Genomic DNA, 23,579 nt, shown 5'->3' with positions numbered 1-23,579 from the left:
ATTGGAAATCATCTTGATCATATCACAACTCCCATATCGTCACCTTCCTAAATTAATGGCCTAAGACATTTTTGACAATAATGACTTTTACTATGTCAGCTCTTCATGATGCTAGCCACCTCTGGTAAAATCACCTGCATCCTCAGTTGAACAAATCAAGCGATCCTATCCCTGTAGTATAATGGCCTATGTCAAAGGCCGTTTTATTTTGCCCAAGTCACAAGACAGAGTGACTTTGGCAATTTTAGCTTTAGCTTTTCAAGACGTATCTTTACCCCAAGGGACCATGTAAATACGGTAGTCATATTGTCATAACTTTTTTGTGTGAAATGATTAACAAATATAATCTCTATATTTGGTTTAGTTTTTCTGTTTTTTAAAAAACTTGAAAATATGACGTAGGCCATTATTTTAAGAGGGTGATGATATGTAAATATGGATGGCTTTATTTAGATAGAAAACAATGGAACACTGTCTTTCTCTTGCCTCATAAATATATAATTCCAAATAGAATCACAGAGTTTCTTTTCAAAATTCTACATAGGTACTATCCTCTAAAAGACAATATTTGTTGTTTTTTTCCCCTAATGTAAACAACAGATGCTCTTTACGTGATTATAAAGGAGAAACTATTGAACATGTTTTTACAGATTGTTTCCATACTACTGACTTTTGGCTTGATATACACAAATATCTTTCAGAAATGCTTGAAAAAGATGTCACTCTAACAAAGATTGATATTTTACTCATCTTTAACAAATCCAACTTCTCCCCAGATAAAATGTAGGCTACATAATTCATTTGATTATTATTTAAGACAAATATTAAATTCATAAATTGAAATGGCTTGAAAGATTGCCCTCCTGTCACACTTTTAAAGTTACAGATTTGAAATCATATTTGACTTCCATTGAAAATTTTAATCAGAAAAAACAGAAATTGGCAAAAACAATTAGACTCTTTAGATATTTCAAATGTACGCCGACTGCTTTTAATTATCAGACCTCTAAATTCTAAACTGTGTTTTGTTGTGTTGTGTTTTGTTTTGTTTGTTGATGTCTGGTTGTGCTGAGGGTGGACTGGAGTTTTGAACTTGTATGGATTTTTTGTATGTATTTGAAGTTCTTGAATAAAAAGAAGAAGAAAAAAGAACTACAAAACCCAACAAAATTTTAAAAAAAATAGTCCGTGGGTTGTTTTCCAGGGGCCTCCAAACCACAACAAGTTGCGTTAGTTAAATAAAAGCTCCGTCAAATTTGAATGATTCTCAATATCCTATCAGTTATAGGTCCGGGTCCGGACGGCGCCTGGGTCCGGACCTGGACCGCGGTCCGCCTCTCAGTGACCTCTCTATGTTAGAGGCTGTGACCCACACTCCATACCACTTGGCGGCGGTATTGCACCTTTTATTGTTTGCCCGCCATAAAACATCAAGAAGATTATTACGTCATCAGAGAGCGCCATGACTAAGACCCATGTTTTGGTTTAACACACGGTACTGTCTAACGCACACTTAAAGTAAATTCTTAACGGAATTTTAGCGTGACAATATTAGTCTGTGATAATTTCGAGAAGCTGTGTGTATCTCAACGCTGCTTCCAATTCATTAGCTGGACCTGCTGTTAGTGAAAACAACACAGGAAACCTCAAGAGTTCAGTGTTCTGTAAGTGTAAAGTCAGGAAGAAGTCTTGCTGAGAGCTAGTTTTCAGACGTGTTTCTTGTAAACTAAACCCGGCGATTGTAGACAGTATCAGACTGCCGTGTTAGCTTGTCACATCTTCCCAATGTGCCAGGTGGATGAAGATTACCATGATCAGTTGGAGCACGCGGACCTGCCCAGGTAGGTTATTACATCAGTGTGCCTCTCCTCGCGAGACCACTGACCTGGTTTTAAGTATTGGCAATAAGCTGTGTTGAAAATGTGTTGGCAAGTTGCATCTTTGTAATTAACCGCCATATTTATTTGTTTTTGGTATCATATTATCACGTTCACATTTGAGACGGTTACAAGTGAGTGAAAAGAGGATCCTTGTGTCGGATGTTATCATCAGTGCAACATTTTCCATTAACTTTCCATCAATAGACAACAGCCCTGGGTGACAGTCCTGCAGTCATCCTGTCATCTGACATGTGTTGTGTGATCAAAGAAGGTGCCTTGTATTGTGACCAGTCCAAAGCACAGCTGTGCTCACTTAATGCTGCAGCTTGACACCTCACACCTGTGGATGGATTGTCATGGCTAATGAACACTGATTTTAACAAATCTGTGCTCAAAATCTGAGAGAAGTAATTATTTTCTGTGTACAGAAAAAGTTTTAAAACTTTGACATAAATGGGTGCAAAAACAAGTGTTATATTTTTGTCATGCCTTTATAAATATGTCATTTGATATGTGTTCTAGCTATCTGGACTGAAGTCAACCAGAGTAGCTGTCATCATGGCTCTGTTACAAACAGTCTGATTAATAGGCCCTTTTCACAGCAGATATTTTAGCTTACCAAATCCGGAAAAGCACAGGTGGATAATAATAACAGTTGGCCACACTCCATTTTTGTGAGCCAGTTCCTCTGCTCAGGTATTGTATACGCTCACTAACTGACAGGGCTTAGGTTGACACTTAATGGAAAGTGGGCATTGTTAATGTTATCATAGACACCTGTGCTTTTCCTGCTTTAAAGGGTCAAAATGTCTGCTGTGAAATGCTGTTGCTCATCTTTTTGGTGAGTTTGCCTTACCTAAAAGGTCAGGTTATTGCCCTCTGTCTTGGAGAGAAGCCCTGTGTCAAACTCTGTATTCTTGTTCACATTTGCTCACATGGCGCATAATCTTAAATAGATTCTAAGTGCTGTATCGTGGGCAACTGGACTTGTTTCAGCTTCTTGAAGATGTTTCATCTCTCATCCAAGAGGCTTCTTCAGTTCTAACCGGAGGGGAGTTGCAGGCTTTTTAACTCTGTATGGGAGTGTCCTTACAGAGTCATGAGGGCCACTTGTGGGTCGTTGACCCAGCCGGCCTTCATGGGGTTTGCTAGGGCTAGGTAAGCCCAGGTGTGAATGGTTGTTAAGCTGTCTGACCTGGATGACAGAGAACCTTCATCAACATTCTTAAATAGAGTGCTGTTTCCTATTACAGTACTCCACATGCCACATGTTAAGAAAGGACCACTTTGTGACCAATAGGCGTGAAACAATAGCAACCCTGAATGTAGTGTAGCACATGTTGTGTGCTGTCTAAAATATAAATAAAAACAGAATCCAGTCATTTTCAAATGAGCTGTGTTTACCAACAACAGTTGTCTGAAGGGTTCCTGAGCCCATGTAGTAATAGCCTTCATACAATCATGTGTTTCACAAAGTGGTGAACCTCACCCCATCCTAGCTTGAGAACGGCTGAACCTTCCAGGAATGCCCTTTTCATACCCAGTCATGATACTATTAACTTTTACTAGTGAACTGGTTTACCTGTGCAACGTTCCAAACGTGCTTTTGGAGCATTCCACAACTTTCAGTCTTTTGTTTAAACATTTTGTTTCATCAAACTCAGAATAATGTATTCAGAATAGCATATATTTACAAAAGTCAATGAAGTTGATGAGGTTAAACATTACATATATTGTCTTTGTACTTTTGGCAATGTGTTGTAATCTGAAAAACATCCAAACCCATGCTTTTATCAAATTATTAATATTATAGTTATTAATTATCTATTATCTAATAGTTATCTAACTATTGTTCTGTTTTGTTTTTAACCTCTGTGAGGCACTTTGTGTTACAGTACAGTATGAAAAGTGCCATATAAATAAAGTTGATTTGATTTAACTAACTGACATACAGAAAATCTGCGGCAACGAGTATCATTCCAGTTCAGTAGTACTGGTTTGTCTCGGGGCAAATAATAAAGCTGACATCTGTAGTATTCTGTGTGCACTGGACCTAATAAGAACTTTGTATATGAAGCTGTTGCATCAATGTACAGAGGATGGCGATGAGGGGGTCAGTATGGTCCCAGAAAATGTTTGTTCCAGGGGCAACTCTGGCTATGGCTGAACTTGCCAGTGAATTCCTGTACTACTGGAACTAATAAAATAGTGTATTTAGACCTCTGCACTGTAAATGACAGCTCATTAATGTGTCAAAACTTGCATCAGTGTACATGTGTTTTTAAGATATCTTTTGTTCCGATATTATTAGTGTGTCCAAGAAATGTGTCAAGTGCAAAGAGGCGACTGCAGCTGTGGTCATCAGAGCCAGAGATGTGTACTGCAGGTGAGACATGCAACATTCAGCACTATTTTACCAGTATCTACTGTACAACTTTGAGACAATGTTATGTAGCAGATTGAGAATTTGTGGTAATTGAACACAATGTTTTTTGGAGGCTGTAAGCAGCCCAAGTCTCTGAACATCAAGCTTGTGACATTCACATTGAGACAATTCTGGTGTAAATTGATGCAGTCTTACTAAAGCTTCATTTTCAGTTTCTGTGGGAGGAATTCGTAAAAGAAAAGAATGACAAAAACAAGGGTTGGGATCTAATGGGCTGGTTGCACAAATACAGTTTATATATAAAAAATAAATGGCCAATCTTCTACTTCATTTGACCAAATCTCTGTAATCTCCCACCATAAGAAATGTGCTAAAATAAAAATATTTGTGTTTGTTGCACAATGAATTAATCTATGAGATTGTGTTGACGTGGTTTTTAGAATATGGTTTTATTGACATTGCCAAAAAAAAAGTTCCTCTGTCTCTGTTAGGGGCTGTTTCAAGGAATACTTCATTCATAAGTTCAGAGCCATGTTGGGTAAAAACAGGATCATTTTCCCTGGAGAAAAGGTAAGCTATGTGCTGCATTGAATAACTGTTCATTCCTGACACAACATTGGAACATTTGCTTTACTGCTATGTATTTTGTTTTGTTATTTTTGTTAATACTGAATAATTTTCATTAACTAAAAAGGTGTGATCTTTGTGACGGCTCCGAATCAGTGGGTGTCTTCTCTGGTTGTAGGTGCTGCTGGCTGTATCCGGAGGTCCTTCTTCCTGCTCAATGCTCAGTCAAGTCCAAGAGGTTTACCTGTTTGTCTCTCACTCCATCTGTCATCACTGTGAAAGCTTCTTTTAATAGAGTGCAAGAACATAGAAACCACAATAATCTGTGTGTCTTTTTGGCTCAGGTGCTGCATGCTTTCACTGGACATGCTTCTTGTTGAATGAAAGCTCTGTCAATGCTAAAATATATATCCTATGCTAACAGAGAGGGGCCCCTGGTATTATTCCAACAAAGATTACAAAAGGACAGATATTTAATAGTTTTGCTCTGCTTGCTGAAGGTTTTAAGAATGGTATGGTCAGTCAGTCTGTCAATTTGTGTGTAAAAACACTCTGAGCTTGTGAGCCAGACCTTATCACCCAACATCACTGTTCTCACTAATGCACATGTGGCTGAATGGGAACAACTCCCTGCACCTGGTTCAACATCTGGTGGAATGACTCAAGCCAGAAGAGTGGAGGCTGTTATAGCAGCACTAGAATGACTATGGTGTCACATGATCAGCTTACTCACATGACTGGAAAAGTTAGCTTTTCCATATGCTTTTGCCCATGTAGTGTATCACTTGAACTAATTTGCTGGAGGTTTCTCATGATGTTACTGGTAATCCATAAAATCTGGTGTGGTTGCTGTTGGTCCACATAGGATAAATCACTTTGACTTTAATGGCCTCATGACCAGCCATGTGGTGAACTGGTCCCCTGTGATGAGCAGGCAAGTTATCTATGGTGTACCCCGCCGTTTCCCAGTGTCAACTGGTATCGGCGCCAGCAGATAACTGGTTAATGTCAGCATAGAACACTAGAGCTAGTAGATATATTTGTGGATAAATGGATGATTTTCATAATTAACCAATCCACAAAAAGCATTCCAGTGTATATTCTGTATTACCCTGTAGATACAATATAACCTTGTTTCCTTGATTTCCTTGTCTTGTTTTAATATTATAATGCAACTGAAAATATTTCTTTCTCACAGGGTTTGAGTCAGAATGCTCACAAGAAGTTGAGATTCTTACCTGGCATTGTCTACATTGATGGTAAATTAAGTCAAGAGTATCACACTTACTGAGAGTAATCATTTTCTGGTAATCATTGTGTCTGGTGGAATTTTGTCAAAACATTGTACACTGATTCTGTGCATCTTTTTTCCCAGAGGGTGGTGCTATAGGTCAGTCTGTGAAGGAGAGACAGAAGACAGTGGCTGAGCTGCAGGCTGTGTTTAAAGCAACTGATTTCCCCTTCCACATCGTGCCTCTGGAACAGGTCAGTGGCGATACAGGATGGGTCTGCTAAACCTCAGCAATCTGTGACACAACTTCACAGGAAGTAAATTCAGGTTGAGTCTAAAGCCCCTTAAAACATGCACTTTCCTACCTAAATTGTGTCATGTCTGAATAAGGCAAGGCAAGCAAGTTTATTTATATAGCACCCTTCAGACACAGGGCAATTCAACTGATTTACAGAAACAGAAATGCATTTAAGACAATAATAACTAAAGCAAGCAAATAAAAAAATACAGATTAAAAAGAAGAAAAACATCTTGCTTTGTTTTAAAGGTGGTAGTAGGCTGATCTCCATAACAAAACCAAGATTTATGGCTTAATTTGTTGATTTTAGTGTCATGGATTCAAAGTGAACCCTGACTCTTGATCTTTATTGTTTTGGACCAAAAACAATTATTTCAGTTTTCTAATTTTATTTATTTTTATTTTATTTAACCTTTATTTAACCAGGTTTGTCCCATTGGGATCAAAGATCTCTTTTACAAGAGAGACCTGGCCAAGGTTGATTGATTAAAGATGAGATTAATTGTTCAGTCATAGAACATTTTGGCACATTTACTCACTGATTTGTTCGATGCACTTATTCAGCAAAATTTAGTGGGCTATAGTCATGGTGACAATGTTATGTAGAGTTGTTTGTCATAAATGTGGTATGAATCGTTACAATATTTCTTAATTTTTACTAAGGGGGAGCATATAGATGTTGAATAGAAGAGGCCCGAAAATAGACCCTTGAGGAACTCCACATGTTGATTTTTGTTTGCTCAGATTCATGATTACCAGGTGACACAAATTAGTCCTTACCTTGTATGATTTGAACCAGCTGAATACAGTACCAGAAAATCCCCCCACCCACTTTCTAGTCTGTTGATCAGTATTATATAGTAAATGCCCAAGTCACTTTTCTGTAGAAGTCATAGCAATATTTTTTATCACCATGAAATGTATCATTGAATGGGTCCACCATCCTCCTCTCAGGTTTTAGACCTTCCCAGTTCAGTTGTGATGACGGCCCCATCACCTTCAGAGCGACCAGCCAGTGCCTATAAAGCAGCTGTGGATCACTTCCTCCAGAACGACAGCAGTAGCTTTTTGACGCAACAGGAACAGGAGGAAACATCACCACCTGATGTTCAGGAGTCCCACACACAGTTACTGCAGCAGCTGATTGGCTCTGCCAAGACCCTGACAGCCAGAGAAGACCTGCTGAACACATTAAGGTCAGATAGAAGGGTGCATGCTCTCAGTCTCATTGCTACTACAGTACCTGACTTCAATGCAGTGTTTCTGTATTTAGATTTAGTTCAATCAAAGATGTTCATCTAGCATAATACACCACTCTCCTCGATTATTTCGGCATGTATGATAAAGTACAGTCTGTATTTTCAGATTGGCTCATTGTCAAACTACACTGACCCCACTTTGTGTTCTCTATAAAGACAGCATCTGCTGGTGCACACAGCTCGTACTGAAGGCTACAGTAAGCTGATGCTGGGAGACAACTGCACCAGAGTGGCCGTTAAACTGCTCACCAGTATATCACTGGGCAGAGGGGCACAGCTGGCTCAGGACACGGTGTGTATGTGTACAGATGATACAGAGAGAGAAGAAGAACACTGCATTTCTTGTAAAGAATAGTATATCAGATGTGTGATGAAACTGTTTCTTTGCGGCCATCTGACTAAAACAGATACTGTTAATGGTGTGTGTGTGTGTGTGTACATACATGCGTACATACATTATACATATATGTATATGCGTATGTATGTATATTTGTATATATGTGTGTATATATATTTGCATATGTGTGTGTATATATTTGTATACATGTATGTATATATATTTGTATCTGTATATATGTGTGTATACATTTATATATCTGTGTGGGTGTGTTTGTGTTAACAGGGTTTCTCAGACTTCAGGTATGATGACGTCATATTAGTGAGGCCAATGAGGGACTACTCGGCTAAAGAAATAGCCTATTACAACCATATGTTCAAAGTGCCATCTGTTTTCATACCAAACCTGGACACTAAGGTAAGATCAACCAATAGCAGTAGATGTGATGGTAACATTAGGCCAGAAAAACTGCAGAGAAAACAATGCAATGAAACAGATTTTTTTTAAATTTTTTAAAAAGGAATGAAGTCAGAACTAGTGACATCAAAACCTTATTAGTTGACCTTTGGAACTAAGAATTGTTGTGTTTTTGTTACCTTAGTCTTTTATATCTACAAGTAAATGTATTGTGACTCCATAAACTTATAAACACATATACCGTACATCCTCAGGCTATTGCGTTCAGTGTGCCATTTTTTGTGTCTGTCCCATAGACAACAGACAAGGCCAGTATCCAGCATCTGACGGAGAGCTTTGTCACTAAACTGCAGACAGACTTCCCCTCTACTGTCAGCACCATCTACAGGTCAGTTGGAGATAACAATATGCATGTATAAGCATGTATTCTCCAGGAAGTCACTGTGAGCGGTTTGACATACTGTACCATCATTGGATAATGGAGGCTGGACATTTTGAAAACGTCATGTGTACTACAGCCTGCTTTTCTAATAATTAGCTAGATACAACCAATCTATTTTCCACTCACACAAACAGCTATGAAAGCCAAAAGGTCATTTAAAAACCTGCTGTGTGTCCTGTAGGACCAGCGAGAAGCTACAGACAGCATGTAAGAGCTCCTCCACAGCTGACCACTCTGACAGATGTCTGCTCTGCATGTGTGCCCTGGATACTGCTGTCGGTGAGTGCTGTATGGACAGGTACAGGAACTTTTAGAAGAAGAATCCATTCAGGAGGACCTTTTGAACACAGAAATTGGTTTATTTTATCCCCTGACACCAACACGTTGGTGCTACACATTTCTTCTTTAACATAGCAGGCTCCTTGTTAAATAGGATATGGGACACCCTTTTCAATGAAAACGTTGTCTACCGTTTTTTTCAGAGGATGCGTCAGCCTTCAAAGCCACACTGATCTCAGAGCAGCTCTCGGGAGCTACCACTACTGAGATCCCAAGACAAAACCCAAGTACAGTGAACTCTTAATGAAAACCATTCACCTACACTCATGCTTCCTATATTTCTTGTTACCATTTTGAGGCTTGGCTTGTCAGTAATGAAATGTCATGTAATGAAACTTACTACTCAACTTGTGTTGAATTTCAATGCTGTGTTCTTAGTGGCACAGCAAAAAAGTTTGTATGTGGCACTATAGCAGAAGCCTTCTCCAGCTGAGGCCACATGATGTGCCCCAGCATCTCTCTCTGTGTGAAAATACAGCAGACAGTACACTATAAGTCCACAATTTAGTTCCTACACTCACTTCTTTGGCATTAATAAAATCTGTTTCCGTTAAAGCTCCAGTCAACCCAGAATCAACTGCTCCCACTCGACAGTGCTGTTCCTCTGGAACAGGAGAGGATTGTGGGAGAGCAGCAAGTGGTGGAGGCTCCTGTTCTTCTGCCAAGTAATTATTCCTTCATTTATTTCTCTTCATTTCGGCTTCTAATGAGGGACTCACAATGACCTTTATCATGTAAAGTGATGTCAGTCAAATTTCAAACACATCATTCTAAATAGGTCCAGATCTTGGCCACTTTTTGAATGTGTATCAAATAAATGCCATGGTTCTGTCTTTATTCATACAGTTTTCTCCTTTTGGTCCATTAGTGGAGAAGTTACAGTACTCAACCTGCATGTCTTATGATCTGGTGTTATTCTTTACTTATTATCAGAACAAGTGGTACTTGTATACAATTGTAGTCAAAAGTTTACAAACACTTGTAAGGAACATGTGTACACACACACACACGCCGATCAGGCATAACATTATGACCACCTGCCTAATATTGTGAAGGTTCCCCTTGTGCAGCCAAAACAGCTCTGACCTATCAAGACATGGACTTAAGACCTCTGAGGGTGTCCTGTGGTGTCTGGCACCAGGGCGTTTTATAGTGGGTCCTCTGGGTCCTGTATGTTGGGGGTGGGGCCTCCATGGATCAGACCTGCTCCAGCACGTCTTACAGATGCTCGATCAGATTGGGATCTGGGGAATTTGGAGACCCGGTCAACACCTTGGGCCCTTTATTGTGTTCCTCGAGCTGTTCCTGAGCAGTGTTTGTGGTGTGTCAGGGCACATTGTCCTGCTGGGGGGCCACTGCCATCGGGTAGTGTTGTTGTGATGAGGGGGTGTACTTGGTCCACAACAGTGTTTGGATGGGTGGTGCGTGTCAAGTGGCATTCACATGAATGCCAGCACCCAAGGTTTCCTTGTCAGAAGGTCAGCATGTCCTAGGAATAATGCATTAAATTCCAAGGGTAGGTGAGTATTAAGTGTGCTTTTGAGTGCTTTGTGAAACTCCCTCATCCCCCAATTCCCTCCAGAAAAAGGTGCCTTCTGCCTTGGTGATATGAAAAAACGAATAAAACATTTCCATCCGAATTCCCGCCAAGTATTAGAATTAGTAAATTTTGGTAAATATTTTCAGTATTGGGTCATTAAAGTCTGTTTTATTCTTGATAATATGTTTGTAATGATTGCATATCTGGAGATATCTATAAAAATATTTTTTTTTCTTTCAATTGTTCCTTTTCTGTAGCGAGTATAATGTTGTTTTTCCTCTTGCGATCCAGGATTAAATCTGTAGTCCATTTTGTTGGCTTGAACATAGGATCATAAGCACACCATTGGATTATTTGTAGTTTATCTACTAGTTTATACTCATCCCTAATAATATTCTAGATTTTTAGTTGAGCTTTGAGGAGTGGATTCTTTGCATCATTAATGAATCCTGCCAAGTTTTTGTGGGGTAGTACTGCATGAATTGGAGGGTTGTCATAATGGAAAGTTCGATGTCTTCCCATTTTGCATTCAACACTAGGTTTTTTCTAGAGATTATTTTATTCAGTTCAGAAAAATGTTTTGAGGGGACTTCTACAGGAAGGGTTTGAAATATAAAGAGATGTCGTGGAAGTATGTTCATTTTCACACATTCAATTCTATGACTAAGGCCAAGGAAGGAAACTGAGTTCTATCTATATATGTCATCTTTGTTTTTGTCAGTAGGGGGTTATAATTTATCTCAGCCAGTGTTGAGATGATATTTGGAAGGTTTTTCCCTAGATATTTCAGTCAGTGTTGATCCCACTTTAATTTAAATTTCTCTCTACGATGTTTTGAAGGTACATGATTAAAGGACATGATTTGTGTTTTTTGCATATTTACAAATGTGTCAATAAGTTTCATAAGGCTAGAGAAGGGTTCAGAAGGGTTACTTAAATAAACCAAAATATTATCTGTGTACAGCGCCACCCCGTGGTCTTCATTAATGTGGATTCCTTTAATGCTTTCTGTCTCCCTTATGCTCTTTGCAAGAGGCTCTATATACAGTGCGAACAGTAATGGTGAAAGTGGGCATCCTTGTCTCAATCCGTGCTCTAAGGTGATTCTGTCTGAAAGGTGGCCATTCATGTTAACCTGAGCTGATGGTGTATTATACAAGGTACAGATGGCCATTGTGAAGTTTTTATGAAAGCCTTGTTTCAAGGACTTCATAAAGGAAAGGCCAGCTCACTGAGTCAAAAGCCTTCTCAGCATCTCAACTCACAGCTTCAAGCTTGTTTTGTTGAATATGGTTTAGTATGTACAGATGCTGTCTGATGTTATCGTGGGTTTGTCTTTGTGAGATGAATCCCGTCTGGTCATTGTGTATAAGCTGTGGCAGAATCTTTTTTCTAGTCTTTTGGCAAGGATAGCTGTGTATGATTTGACATTCAACACCAAAATAGGTCCATATGATCCACATTCTAGTTTATCTTTTCCTTCTTTGTGAATAACTGAAATTACAGCATCATTCCATGATGGAGGCATTTTTGTGTCTGTTAAAGTTGCATTGCACGATTGAAGAAGACTAGGCATCAACTCTGATCGGAAAGTCCTATACCACTCTGAGGGAAGGCTGTCCGGGCCAGGTGGTTTATTAGTTTAAGTCTGTTTAGCTCTGCTTCAGTAATTGCAGCTGTTAGAATTTGATTTTGTGCCTCGGACAACCTGGGTAATTAAAGGGAACTCAGGAATTTAGCAATATGTTGTTTGTCCTCTAGTTGTGGCTGTGTATATAGAGACTTGTAATATTTTCTAAAAAATGTTTTGTATTTCTTCTTGTTTATGTTTTATCATCTTAGAATCCAGATCCCCTATTTTATGGTGTTATCAGCTCTCTCGCCAGAACTTTTGTTGATTTTGAACCTGATTCATAGTATTTTTGTTTTGTACATACCATCTTTTTTTCAATTTCCTGAGAGTACAATATGTTCATTTCATTTCTAATTTTCTTTATTTTCATCATTATGGTTGTTTTTTTGTTGTCTTTTGTGTTGTGCCTCAAGATCTTTCGATCTTTTCTTGGGCACAAAAAGATACAACTTCCCCTCTGATTACTGCTCTTAGGGTGTCACACACTATAGCTGAGTCTGCCTCTCCGGTATCATTGTCTTTTAGAAACATTTTATTTCATTTCTCATTTGAGTTTTAAATTGTGGGTTATTTGGAATACTTGTATTTAGCCTCCACAGTGTTCTTCCTGGATTATCGTCAATATGAGCAGTGCAGGAGATGGGGGCATGATCTGATAGAATCAATATTACCAATATTACAGCTATAGCACATTCTATGACAATCTCTCTTATAAACACAAAAATGATCTATTCTTGAGTATGTGTTGTGAGTGGGTAAGTAAAACATATAATCACGGTCTGATGGGTGAAAGTCTCTCCAGAGATCTATTATACCCAACTCTGTTATTAAGACATTAATTCTTCTTTGTAATGATGTATCGGTTGAATTTTTTGATGAGTCAAGTTGTGTTTTGAGGCAGATGTTCCAATCTCCACCATATATCACATTTCCTTTGGCCCCTATCATTAAATCAAACATCTTTCTATAAAATGTAAAGACACTTCCAGGGGGGCAGAAATATTACAGATTGTTGTAGTAACATTGTACATTTTTGCAGAATCTATTATATATCTCCCTTCCTTGTCTGTTATCTCTGAAAGTTGTTTGAATAATAGTTTGTGTGAGATTAAGATTGCTACGCCTCTCCTTCGACCTGATTTAGAAGATGAATAATATACCCTTGAGAATCCCATTCTTTTTAGTTTTTCATGCTCTGATTGGGTGAGGTGTGTCTCTTGCAAAAGTTTTACTCCTGAAAAATAATCCTATTCTATTTGTGTCTACTTTCCCTACATCATTTAATTGTATTATTTGGGTGTAACTTTAAACAGGGAGCTGCACCAATAAGAGGCCAACTATCAGTTTTATGTCAGACCAACAAGCTGTTATCATTTTCTACCCTTGTGTTCATCACTGAATTATCTGTTGTTATTTATAACAGGGTACCAGAAACAGCCGATCTGAAGAGCCTGTTGTGCTACAGCTGTCAGCTGACCATCAAAGACATGGTGAGTGAAAACCCCTGCACAAGAACTGGAAAAAAATTAATAAATGTATAAAAAAAAAAGAAAATCAAGCTTTGTCTGTACAGAATGTTGTTCCATATTTTTTTAAGAAGTAATAAAATAAGATCAAACATGAGGCCTGTACTTTTTCTTTATCTCTTTTCCTTCTAGTCATCAGTGGACCCACTCCCGCAGTACATCCTGTCAGAGGCTCAGAGGAGGCTAAGGAGGTAATATTTGTTTTATTTATAGCATTAGTTTATATTCAATGTACAAAAATGACATCTAGTTTACATAACTGCTGATCAGTTATAAATCATAAAATAGTGCTATTCTAATTTTTTAATACACTTGTTTTTTAGAACTGTCGTGATTTTTTTTTGATGGTTGTCCCCTGATGCCAAAATGAACAAGCTATCATTTGGCATCTTGTGGTATACTCAATAGAAATGAGCAGAAACTGACACCAGTACAGACTTTTAATAAAAAAAATTCTGCCCATTTAGTAAATGATAACCCAGTAATTTTTTTTACATACAATGTCAATACAGTAGTGAATCATTTCTTAATCAACCATAACTGCCTATACAAAATATATACACAACAATAGAAATTCACCATAGATAATCAGAAGTGACACTGTTTTTATCTTGTTTTCTGTAGGTCTCAGATGAGAGAGGTGATCAGTGAGTTCCTGTTGGATGATGGTGCTGAAGCTGATTAGAAGGAGGAGACAAAGTTTGATGAAACACAAGTAATGTTTAATCTTCAACTCCAGCAGTCCACTCTGGAAAAATGCACATCACAGATATACTGCAGGGGGTGGAGGACTTTGAAATCTAAATGCTTAACAAACATATTGACATGTTTAGAATCTCTAAAATATCATCCATCCATTATCTCCATCCCGTTATCCTGTATCACGGGGGCTGGAGCCTATTCCAGCATGCAAGGAGTGAGTGGCGGAATACAACATGGACCAGTACATCACAGGGCTAGGTGAGCTCAGCCCTAAAACAGCACAGAGAACAGCCTTGTTGTGAGTGTGTACTGAAGAGACATGAAATATATCCAGGAAGTACAGTTTGAGTAAAAGATCCACGTGTTTGAAGATTTGTCAGACACCAAAACACTGCATTGTTTTGTAATACACTCGCACAGGATTATACAACTCTGGAAAAATTATCACAGTGGCAACTTTTATCTTTGGTCACAACAGTCACAATGTAAACTGTAGATTATAAAAATAAAGTAATTCACTAGATTCTGTGCTCGCACTTATTTGATTGGTGTGTTGCTGTAATGATGAAATGTTGCATTGCAACTCTGTGGTCAGATGAAACAAAAATTGAGCTGTTTGGCCACAATGAGCAGCAATATGTTTGGAGGGGAGAAGGTGAGGCCTTTAACCCCAAGAACACCAAACCTGCTGTCAAGCATGGTGCTGGTAGTATTATGCTGTGGGGCTGTTTTGCTGCCAGTGGATCTGGTGCGCTAAAGAAAGTAAATGGAATAATGAAGAAGGAGGATTATCTCCAAATTCTTCAGGAAAACATAAAATCATCAGCAGAAGATTGGCTCTTGGGTGCAGTTGGGTGTTCCAACAGGACAATGATCCCAAACACACATCAAAAGTGGTAAAGGAATGGATCAATCAGGCTAGAACTGAGGTTTTGGGATGGCCTTCACAAAGTCCTGACTTGACCCCTGTTGAGAACATGTGGACTGTGCTGAAGAAACAAGTCTGTGTCAGGAAGCCAACAAATTTAGTTGAACTTCACTGATTCTGTCAAGGGGAGTGGTTAAAAATGTATCCAGAGGACAACCAGAAGCTTGTGGATGAATATCAAAAGCACCTAACTGAGGTGAAAATGGCCGAGAGACATTTAACCAAATATTACAATTACTGTATGTATCTTTTTGATCCAACAGATTTGGTCACATTTTCAGAAGACCTATAATAAATTCATTACTGAATAAAACTTGATGAATGTTTTTGTTATGTGTTCCTCTCATTCCATCACAGAAAAATAAGAGCTGTAGAAAGCATTGGAACTGAAGAGTGTCATGATATATATGTTCTTTACAAGTGTATGTAAAGTTTTGGCCACGACTGTAAGTACAACAAAACACTGAGTTTACACCCCTCTTTTGCTTAGCTCATTCATTCAGTAACTTGTCAGTCTGGGATTAAAAGGCCAGTAAAAATGTCTGTTTGAAGTACGTGTGCAGGTATTTCCAGATAATCAGAACTTGATATCCCGTGTAGCATATGACGGATCAGTTTGATAGATTTTGTATTTGTTATTGTTGTTATGATAAACTTTTTATTTGAAGCTGCTTTCAAGTCATTTATTGTTTTCTCTGCTGTTGACTGATTAAAAATGGCCCTTAATTCACGGGAGCTTCATTTCTGCAGTGCTGGGTACATACCATGTTTTATAGCTCAAAAAAAGAATCATGGTTCTGTGTTGAGACTAATTTTCAGAGCACACCTTCTACCACAAAGCACTAACAAGTGCCAATCCAATATGTATTGACTTCATTTATTGAAAGATAGATATCTAAGCCTGGACACAGTTCATTCTACCTAATGATGCTTTTAGTTTCATTATGGGTTATTGTAAATAGTCTCTTGGGACCAAGGGTGACCTGTAGCCATGACTGGTGACTCAACCAGGGCACCCTGGTCTGCCCCTGGAGCCGGTCTCACAGCCGGCTGCTTGAAATACTTCAGGAAATTTATATCTCAGATTTATCAGTCAGTGTCTCACTAAAATATGATATTCCCACAAAAACATATGTTGTGCTGCCGTCCATATGTGTTTCAACCATCCATTGCCTTTTTATATACGACTAATGTTGCTGAGAACATGGATGAGTTGTCCCAGGGTCACAGCATGCCCTGGATAAAAAGGGGATTTTCAATATGTAAAGTGCCCTCTAGTTACGTAAAGGGACATCTGTAACCTGTCACACAGAAGATGCAGCAGCATGAAATTAAACTTTTTTACTGCAAAAAAATGAAAATGAATAAACATGCTAAGACGTGAAGATGATGATTTACACCCTTGACGTGCTGTCAGGCATTTGGACCCACTTCAGACCGGCTGCACGATAGAACAACAGTGAAGATTTCACCTTAAAAAGGGTGTAATTCGCCATTTGTTGGATGAGCCGTGTGAAGCCCTTTTATATACTGTGTATATATATATTTTTTTATTTTTATGTTTTGAAACAAGTCCCCTGGAGTAAGCAGTACTTGGGAGTGAAAGTACAGTGACATTTTAGCTAAACTAACTAAACACAGAACCCAAGAGCTTTATTCATAGTTTAGTCTTTAAAGAAGGTTCTCGTTGTAGACGGCTCTTCAACAGTCTTACATTGCTACATGAGAAAAAATACCATTAAAATGTACTTAGAGAACACCAACTACAACTGTGGACAACATTAGTGTAGTATCAAATCAAATCAAATCAAATCAAATTTTATTTGTATAGCCCAAATTCACAAATCACAGTTTGCCTCAGAGGGCTTTACAATCTGTACAGAGACGACACCCTCTGTCCTTCGACCCTCGATTCGAGCGAGGAAAAACTTGCCCCAAAAAAAAGGCCCTTTTAACAGGGAAAAAAAAAATGCGGAAGAAACCTCAGGGAGAGCCACAGAGGAGGGATCCCTCTCCCAGGACGGACAGACGTGCAATAGATGTCGCTTGTACAGAGCAGATCAACGAGATCACAATGTATTCAATTATAAGCGATGGTTGACAGGAGTGAAAGTACACAAAGATGTATTACAGCAATAATGATGAAATGCACATGGAAATGTGATTACTAGTGATAACAGTAGTAGTGATCAATGGTAAGGATGGTATGTAGTAATGCAGTACGATAATAGTAGTGGAACGTATGTAACAGAGATGTGACTAATATTAGCGACAGTAGTGGTGGGTGTCAGGCAGGGTCGTGGCAGTAGGTGCATCCACGATCAGGCAGGGCCATAGCAGTGGGCGCATCCACGATCAGGCAGGGCCATAGCAGTGGGCGCATCCACGATCAGGCAGGGCCATAGCAGTGGGCGCATCCATGATCCACGACCCGGGCGCGGCCAGGATCCATGGGAGCCTGTAGGACTAGAAAGCACAAGGACTCCGGGGAAGAAGTAAGTCAGTGACATGCAGAGATGGGGCATGTATACAGGCATAATGTATATCACTGGTGCTGCACCTTGGAACCAAGTTGGATGATAAGTTCTGGCAGCTGCTTTGTGTTTTTTGTGTTAAGAATTTGTTAAGAAGCATAGAACAACAGAATAGAATAGATATTTGTGTTAGCTTTTGATCACACATTGCTGATTGAAACGATACAATAATTCTGATTCACTGCCCAGCTCTACCTGTTGTCTCATTTTCTCTCAGAGTCAACAGTTTATTGTTACCAGGTTTTAATCATAAAGCAGCAGCATAGAGTACTAAAAACTGAAGAGTCTGCTGTCTGTTGGATTCCTGCCCTGTTCCAAACAAAAACTAAGTTTTCCATGTTCAGAGCTTCATCTTTTGCTCCGTCCGTCTCAGTATGAGCAGCTGTGTAATATTCTCTGTTTTCTTTCTAATACAGATACCAGTAATGGAACTGCACCCAATGCCACCTGAAATGCACGAGTCTATGCACTGATACCACATCAGTTCAGAAATGACTGTAGTACTACCCAGTAGTGTTCACCTGTATGCAACTTAATAGATTTGATACTGGAATCAGATCAGTACTCAGTACTGGCTGATATATAAAGTTCAGGTAAAGGAATCAGATAAGGAAAAATGGCATGGGAACATCTGTAATATTCTCTACTTACATTTAAATTCAAGAGAGTTGATGTCATTTCCAGCTCTTCCTCCAGTTTTGTGCCATCCTGATTGCACAGTGCTTTTTGTGACACTGGCGCAGCATAAGCCAGAGACCAAAACAAGATGCAGACTGAGGTGAGTCCCTGGATCCAGTTCACCACTGTGCAGAGAAAAGAGGGATGATGTGAAGATCTGGAGGAGAGACCCTGCAGAGCTGCAGGAGGAATAAGACGACTGAAGAGGACAGTTTTTTTACTGTGCAAAGTACAATTCACAGTCCGCTGTGTCAGCACCACCACTGGCTGTCTGTTTTAAAAACCAGGTGAAAGAAAAACACTGACACAACCAGAGCTACACATAATACATCCTCTATGCTTGACTCAGGCTTTTCATTCAGTGATGCCCTTCAAATACAATCATTTAAGGAAACCAATCAGAGGCAGAGTAGGTCAGAGGCTTGCAAGAAAAGCAGCTGGATCCACTGCTCACCACAAGGTCTGTGAATTATCTTGATTAACCAGGTCATGATTTCTTGAAGGTAGCAATGCTGTTGAATTTTGGATTATTTGGTGCTTGAGCACCACACACTGAGTGCCATCTAGTTCCATTGTAGGAACCAAGTTGGATGATATAAGGCTGATATCTCTAAGGTCTAAACTCTGCAACTCACACCAAAAACAATCAAGATGGATGAATAGCCCTACAGGCAAGAGCGTATATATTCTTTAGTATTGAAGAACCACACAACATTAACAACTGCACTGATTGCTTATTGGAAAATGACAAACCCACAAGACTTTATTACTGATGAATAGTTTATATATTGAATATTTTTACTTTTAATACTGGAGTGCAATATGCACTTAATAGGCTACTTGCATTCATTTAATTAAACTTGTACTTTAACTAAAAGGTCCCATATTATTGTGATGTGAATGGGCTGTGGGACACAATCAGTGACGTAATGAGCATTACTCACGTATTGATGGAATTGCACAGGGGCGTCACTAGGTTTTAAGGACAGGGGGGGCTTAGCCCCCAGGAGATGCACAGAATGTGAGCGAACGTTTAATTTCACAAACAGCTAACAAAAACTGAGAAATTGCACGTTTTGGACAGATTTAACAGAGATACTTTACTGTGTAAATGTTTTAGGCCACCATTACATTTTTAACACAGTACAACAACAAACACAGGAAGTACTGTATGTTTACAGCATATACATCTCTCTCTTGGCTATCTCCACTTTCCAATCATTACTCTCCTAAATAAAAGCTCAAGTTAAATAAGTCTTATATGGTGCACTTGGACTGAAATGTTTCATATTTCATATTCATATCGAGTTCCATAAAATTCCAAGACTGTCTGCATCACAAATGACTCCATCCTGTGAAATCCTTTAGACTCACCTTTCCAGTAGAGGTTTCTCCCCTCTCACTCTCTCTGCTCCTCTGTCCTGACTCCTACAGGTCAATAGGGGTGGTGGAGTGATTATTATTAGTGTATTATTATTATTATTATTACCGTATTATCATCATCATTATTATTGTCATTATTATTATTATTATTATTATTATTATTATCCACATAATCATACGTGAATGAGCTGTTTCACGGTGTGCATCTGATGCTGGAGCTAATGCTCCAGAAGGAAGTCACCCCAAAGATAATATGAAGAGTGCACACCTAACTCTATAAACAACCAGGACCTTCACATTGCATTTCGGACTAACTAGCTAGCTACTGTAGCAGAGGTCTTTTTGAGCTGAAATGTAACTTTTGAGACGTGCACAGAGATATACAGCACGCGTCTCACGCTGCCTCCTGTACAGGGGGCTCTCAGCTACAGAGTGTGCAAGCCAGGTTTTTATTTGTCAAACAGGGAGCGTTTGGCAATTACGTGGGACTTTCTGCTGTTAGCTGGGGGGCTGCAGCTAACTTATTGTTACTATCAGCAGTGATGAATACTTACTCTCTTGAAAAAATTTCGTATATCAATTCTTGTTCACGTTCTTCTCCTAATGCTGCTCTAGTCGGTTCTGTGTGCTCCGCTCCCGGTACACACACTGCAGGTACCCAGGTACCGAGTGCAACCTAGGTTGCAGGGAAAACGTGGACTGGATTTCAGTGATGTGGGCGTGCTCTATATGAACAAGTGGAATGGACTGGATAACGACGCACTGACTCTGACTCTCTACCGCTTCCACTATGAAGTGAAGGGAAACTAAGATTTATGATCACATTTAAGTTAATAATAACTGGTTTATTTATTTAAACTCATAGTCTGGCCACATTATATTGAATTTGTCTGCACTTTTTTGTAAAAAAAAAAAAAAATTATAAATGAACATAAAATTATTTAGGGGGGCTTAAGAATATTTTAGGGGGGCTGAAGCCCCCCTAAAATAGGCCTAATGACGCCACTGGAATTGCATACAGGTGTGTGTGATTGCGGGCGGGACGAGGATTGATTGACTGCAGACAAAAGACTGGGCAGACGGGAGAGCATCGTACTGCTGCGGCTCGGCACTGTTTTGGGAGGGAGGGTGTTCGCAGCCTTTAAGGACTGCCGGCGATGAAGACAGGTAGAGCAGGGCGTTAGTTCCTGCGCTAGGAGGGGAGGGTTGCTGCCTCCTGTTGACAGTCAGGGCCGCTACTGCTCCTTGAATGTACTTCCTGCGGTCGCGCGTGACACTGACGCCCGGCCGAACTCTGTCCACACCGTCCAGCGAAGTCGGTCCCCGAGGCGTTGGACGGCGTCTCAAGCTCAGACCCCGGGAGAGGGTCTCGCCGAGCGGGCGAGTTAAGTATGCTTTAAATATTGTTGTTATACGTATGTATGTGTATATAGGCCTATTGTGTAGTTTGCATAGTGCGGGAGGGAGTAGGTTAGGTTACAGGTGAGGGAGGGGTAACTAAGTCAGAAGGACATTGTTGAGTTGGTGCTCCCAATTATTAAATGTTTATTTGTTATTTTGTGTTTATGATGGGCAAACTTAATGTAATGTTATGTTTATTGATTGATTGTTTGAGTTGATTGAGGACTGATTGATTGACTGACAGGCCAGCTGTCTGATGTCCATTGTGGGCGTGTTTAATAAAAGCCTTGCACCCTCAGCTGAGTGCAGTTGTGTGTAGGTGACCTGGGAAACAGCAGATCGCTTCTGTATATTCTCTCATCCTGGTATTCGGTGCTTGATCTTTTGACTTTTGGGTTCACGAGGCTGTGCCGCTGTAGCCTATAGCCCTACTGGCATCCACATGGTTTCACTTTAAACGATGTGTTGTGGATTGCTGTGATTTCTCAGGTTGCTGTGGTTGATGATTTGCAGTGCCTCCTGCGTTGAGGGTGCTAGTGTGCCGTGGTTTGAAATGGTGTGTCTTAAAGCAACACTAGGTAGTTTGTCGACCTTAAAATAATATTTCTAAACTCAGTTAAGTGGTAGAATAACGGTTAATAGGATGAACGGTGACGCCTCTGCAGCCTGAGGGGGGTCCCCCCGGCAGAAACCGCACTGTGTAACTTCCCAGAGCGGGTCGGCACATACCTGACGTAAAGAAGTCTAGTGCGACCTGCTTTACGACACGATTATTCGCCGGTGGATTTAGCCAGCAGCTACTTGGATTTTTTGTAAACCAACGCCATGGCCAAGCCAGCTAAAAAAGCCAAGAAGGTCTCCTGGTCTATTGTCTGAGGAGGCGAAGAAAAGAAAGAGAAAGTGATATCACATGAGCTTGAGCTGGACATGGATAAATATGGGACCAGCTTACACTCGGTGGAGCGAGCTGAAAGAACTAATGGCGACCTAGCCTTGATGCTACTGGATTTGTAAGTTATATATTACATATATACATATTTATTATCTTACAGACTTTTACTTTGAGTTGATTTGTTGTTATGTGGTGTTTATTGGGGCTCTATTTGTCCACAGTTTATAACCGTAATAAAGCCGGGAGATAAGCTAATGCTGTCCGTTTCAATAGCTTGCATGTTTTCGTGTAGTGACTGTAAACGATGACTAACTTACTAAAACACTATGAACGTCTTGTCTTGTAAAGTTGCAGATTCCTTAGTTCATGCAGATATTCAACATAATTGTTGAACAGTGTGGTCGGGAGGTAACATTAGGCTATTGTTGTTATCGGTAACGTTAGCATGCTACTTGGGTACTGTTGTACCGAGTTGGTTGTAGTTATTGCACCAAACACAACGTCAGCTTGCACGTTTTCATGTAGTGACTGTAAACGATGACTAACTTACTAAAACACTATGAACGTCTTGTCCTAAAAAGTTGCAGATTCCTTAGTTCATGCAGATAATCAACGTAATTGTTGAACAGTGTGATCGGGATCGGGAGGTAACGTTAGCATGCTACTTACTGTTGTCATACCGAGTTGGTTGTAGGTATTACGCCAAACACAACGTCACAACTTGCGATTGTATTTAGTAACTCCCGAAAACATAGTTATATTTTCAGACGTTACTAAACACATTCACACCCAAGCGTCGTGTTTTGGAAGTAACTTAGTCGGTGCAATCACTATAACCAACTTGGTATGAGAATAATTCTAGCATGCTAATGTGCTGTGCAGCCTACATGCTAACAAACTACCAACTGCTATCTCCGAATCTAGCTTGTTGTTGGCACTCGATTGAGATTTCATGTTTTTGATGTTTCCAAACGAGGCTTTGTGATTCGCCAGCTCCGTCAACAAATTCACGTGTATTCATTTTCCCCGGGGATGCTCATACAGTGACAGTATTTACGATACTAGTAACAGATAATTGCGCTTCTCAACCAGCCGGGGGTAGTAATGAGTCCAAACTTCCTAGTGTTGCTTTAAGCTAGAGTCTAGCCCTGTGTGTAGTGGTTCTTCACTTAAATCAGGGGTGGGGAACGTCCAGCCTCCTCTTCA

The 23,579-nt window shown here is 39.7% G+C and overlaps 1 protein-coding gene across 1 annotated transcript; it reads left to right on the top strand.

Annotated features, from left to right (window-relative positions):
• The first annotated feature begins 1,440 nt into the window (after positions 1–1,440).
• ctu2 (cytosolic thiouridylase subunit 2 homolog (S. pombe)) lies at positions 1,441–15,080 on the top strand. Its single transcript, XM_084375895.1, has 16 exons — positions 1,441–1,841; positions 4,192–4,266; positions 4,758–4,836; positions 5,012–5,071; positions 6,032–6,092; positions 6,209–6,318; positions 7,317–7,558; positions 7,778–7,913; positions 8,244–8,375; positions 8,672–8,763; positions 8,999–9,096; positions 9,300–9,383; positions 9,713–9,821; positions 13,753–13,819; positions 13,988–14,046; positions 14,480–15,080. The coding sequence occupies exons 1-16, from the start codon at positions 1,786–1,788 to the stop codon at positions 14,538–14,540; spliced, it is 1,521 nt and encodes a 506-aa protein (XP_084232021.1). The 5' UTR covers positions 1,441–1,785; the 3' UTR covers positions 14,541–15,080.
• Positions 15,081–23,579: the final 8,499 nt, after the last annotated feature.

Source organism: Pagrus pagrus (genome assembly GCF_965226575.1).
Source record: "Pagrus pagrus genome assembly, chromosome: 15".
Taxonomy (NCBI): domain Eukaryota; kingdom Metazoa; phylum Chordata; class Actinopteri; order Spariformes; family Sparidae; genus Pagrus; species Pagrus pagrus.
This window is presented reverse-complemented; position numbering and strand designations above follow the sequence as displayed.